Below are 3,787 nucleotides of genomic sequence, written 5' to 3'. Positions count from 1 at the left end.
AATTCTAAAGGCAAATCAAGCTCGTACGCCACCCTACCAATCCTTCGAATAATCTTATACGGTCCAACATACCTGGGGCTGAGCTTCCCCTTCTTTCCAAATCGCATGACGCCCTTCATAGGCGATACTTTTAGGAAAACCCAATCTTCTACATCAAACTCTAAGTCTCGTCGTCGAACATCTGCATAAGACTTTTGCCGACTTTGTGCTGTACGCAGCCGGTCTCTAATAAGTTTTACCTTTTCCATTGCTTGTTGGACTAAGTTAGGACCTAGCAACTCTGCTTCCCCAACCTCGAACCAACCGATCGGCGACCTACACTTCCGCCCGTATAGTGCTTCGTAAGGAGCCATTTGAATACTAGCTTGGAAGTTGCTATTATAAGCGAACTCAATAAGAGGTAGATGATCATCCCAACTTCCTTTAAAATCTAGCACGCAGGCACGTAACATATCCTCAATTGTCTGAATAGTACGCTCTGCCTGTCCATCAGTTTGCGGATGAAAAGCGGTGCTAAGATTTACCTGCGTGCCTAGACCCTTCTGAAAAGATTTCCAAAAATATGCTGTAAATTGAGCCCCTCGATCAGAGATAATAGATAATGGCACTCCGTGAAGGCGAACAATCTCTCGAATGTAAAGCTTGGCATAATCCTCGGCTGAATATGTCGTCCTGACTGGCAGGAAATGAGCAGATTTTGTAAGCCTATTAATAATTACCCAAATAGAATCATACCTCCGTGGAGTGCGAGGCAAACCAGTGATGAAGTCCATATTTATCATGTCCCATTTCCATAATGGAAGCTCAATACACTGAGTTAGGCCTCCAGGCCTCTGATGTTCGGCTTTAACTTGCTGGCAGTTGGGACATTGGGCTACCATCTCCGCGATATCTCTTTTTCATTCCATTCCACCAATAGATCTGTCGAAGGTCCCGATACATCTTTGTCGCTCCGGGATGAACTGCATATCTAGAATAATGGGCCTCCGAAAGAATCTTGGCACGGAGCTCTCCTACTGACGGTACATATAAGCGGCCCTGGTATCTAAGGACTCCATCTCCAGTTAGCTAAAATAAATGTTGTCGTTGCTGTGGAATACTTTCCCTCAGTTTTATAAGCTCAGGATCCTCGTGTTGTCGTTCTTTCACTTCAGTAACAAAAGAAGCTTTTGCCGTATTCTAAACAAGAATGCGTCCACCCTCTGCATCTACCAAACGCACCTGCAAACTAGCTAGCTGGCATAGATATTTGGTCATCTTGACCTTATCAGCTTCAACATGGCTTAGACTGCCCATGGACTTCCGGCTAAGGGCATCAGCAACAATATTAGCTTTGCCGGGATGATATAAAATATCAACATCATAGTCCTTTAGTAATTCTAGCCATCTTCTTTGTCGTAGGTTCAGCTCCCTCTGTTTAAATAAATACTGAAGGCTCTGGTGGTCGGTGAAAACATCAATATGAACCCCATATAGATAATGCCGCCAAATCTTTAGGGCAAATACAACTGCGGCTAACTCAAGATCGTGCGTAGGATAGTTCTGTTCATGTTTTCGCAACTGTCTGGAGGCTTACACGATAACCTTACCATGCTGCATAAGAACACAACCTAGGCCAATTCTCGAGGCATCACAATATACAACATAACCCTCGGTGCCATCCGGAAGAGTCAAGACAGGTGTAGTAGTAAGCCTTTTCTTTAGTTCCTGAAAACTTTGTTCGCATGCCTCAATCCACTGAAACTTAGCTCCCTTATGTGTCAGTTTCGTCAATGGTGCAGAGATAAAGGAAAATCCCTCCACAAACCTTCGGTAATACCCTGCCAAGCCTAAAAAGCTACGAACCTCTGTCGGATTCAAGGGCCTCGGCCAAGTCATCACAGCTTCAATCTTTTGGCCATCAACCTTGATACCATCGCCGGTAATAACATGACCAAGAAAAGCTACAGAAGTTAGCCAAAATTTACATTTAGAGAATTTAGCATATAACCTGTAGTCTCCAAATTCATCCAAGAATGGTTTGAATACCCGGTTCATAAGATCCATAAAGGCTTCTGGGGCATTTGTAAGCCCGAAAGACATGACAAGGAATTCAAAATGGCCATACCTCGTCCTAAATGTTGTTTTTGGGATATCAATATCCCTGACTCATAGATGATAATAACCGGATCGCAAGTCGATCTTCGAAAAGCATTTGGCACCTTGTAACTGGTCGAACAAGTCAACAATCCGTGGAAGAGGATACTTATTCTTGATAGTGACTTTATTTAGTTGCCTGTAGTCAATGCACATCCGCAAGGACCCATCTTTCTTTCGAACAAAGAGCACCAGAGCACCCCATGGGGATGTACTTGGCCTAATAAAGCCTTTATCGAGCAATTCCTTCAGTTATTCCTTCAATTCCCTTAGCTCTGCAGGAGCCATTCTGTAGGGAGGAATGAATATAGGCTGCGCATCAGGAAGCAAATCTATAGCGAAATCGATTTCCCTTTCGGAGGGAATTCCTGGAAGCTCGTCAGGGAATACCGTCGGGAATTCATTCACAATAGGAACCGACTGAAGAGTCGCTGGCTCCTTATCTATATCCCTAACATGAACCAGATGGTATATACAACCTTTAGCAATAAACTTCCGAGCCCTAAGGTATGAAATAAACTTACCCTTGGGCGTGGCTGCATTACCTTTCCATTCAAGGACAGGCTCACCAGGAAAATGAAATCGGACCAACTTTGCACGACAATCAATATTAGCATAACAAGCTGCCAACCAATCCATACCCATAATGACATCGAAGTCTAGCATAACCAATTCAACTAAATCAACAGAGGTTGGACGGTCATTAATTAACACTGTACAATCTTGATAGACATGATTAGCTACAATAGAGTCGCCAACTAGCATAGACACCTCAACTGGCTGTGGCAACAACTCAGATCTCATGTCAAGCTTACCAGCAATAAATGGAGTAATATATGAAAATGTAGAGCCGGGATCCATCAATGCATAAATGGCATGAGAATGTATTGTCAATATACATGTGACAACATCTGGGGATGCCTCTGAATCATGTCGGCCTGTGAGTGCATAAAAGCGGTTCTGGCCACTACTAGAACCTGGGGTGTCTCCTCCACCTCTCCCCCTACCACGGCCCTGAGTAGACTGTGGACCTGGTCGGGGAGCACGGACTGAGGGCGAAGAGGCTGTTGTGAATCCTGAAGGCTGAGCTGGTGTACCTCTGCCTAACCCCGGGCACCGGCTAATATAATGTCCTGTCTGCCCACAATGAAAACATGCACTCAAACCCTGTCTACATTGCTCGGTGTGCAGCTTACCGCACTGAGTACATGGAGGAGTAAGATGTCTCATCTGTGCAGAACTCAGGCTGGCCTGAGCTCTGCCCCGGTCCTGACTGAATATAACGATCAAACCGCTGGCCCTGCATCTGTGGTGGGAAACTACCTGCTGACCGAGGTGGATATCGATGGAGTGAGGGCCTAAAATCAACTCGTGGCTCCCTATAAGACCCCATAGTACGAGCCCTCTTATTCTGCTCCCTATCCCTGCGAGTATCACGAATTCGACGGGAAAGGTCCTCTGTAGTCTGAGCGAAAGCCTGTATACGGGAAATATCTACATCATCCGATAGGGATGCAACCCTACAGTCTCTAATCAGATGACCCCCCAAACCATCCACATAATGATGAACTCTAGCCCTCATGGTACGTACTATATCTGGTGCATACCTTGCCAAAGAATTAAACTTATGGCTATAATCCCTCACACTCAT

General features: G+C 45.1%; 1 protein-coding gene across 1 annotated transcript; it reads right to left on the bottom strand.

The window, feature by feature from the left end:
- Positions 1-2,388: 2,388 nt before the first annotated feature.
- On the bottom strand, positions 2,389-3,787 carry LOC138907136 (uncharacterized). Its single transcript, XM_070197399.1, has 3 exons — positions 3,338-3,787; positions 2,729-3,273; positions 2,389-2,587 (listed from the first exon to the last, which is right to left on the bottom strand). Exons 1-3 carry the CDS (start codon positions 3,785-3,787, stop codon positions 2,389-2,391), a joined length of 1,194 nt encoding a protein of 397 aa, XP_070053500.1.

The sequence above is a fragment of the Nicotiana tomentosiformis genome, chromosome 1, assembly GCF_000390325.3.
Source record: "Nicotiana tomentosiformis chromosome 1, ASM39032v3, whole genome shotgun sequence".
In the NCBI taxonomy this organism is placed as follows: Eukaryota; Viridiplantae; Streptophyta; class Magnoliopsida; order Solanales; family Solanaceae; genus Nicotiana; species Nicotiana tomentosiformis.
This window is presented reverse-complemented; position numbering and strand designations above follow the sequence as displayed.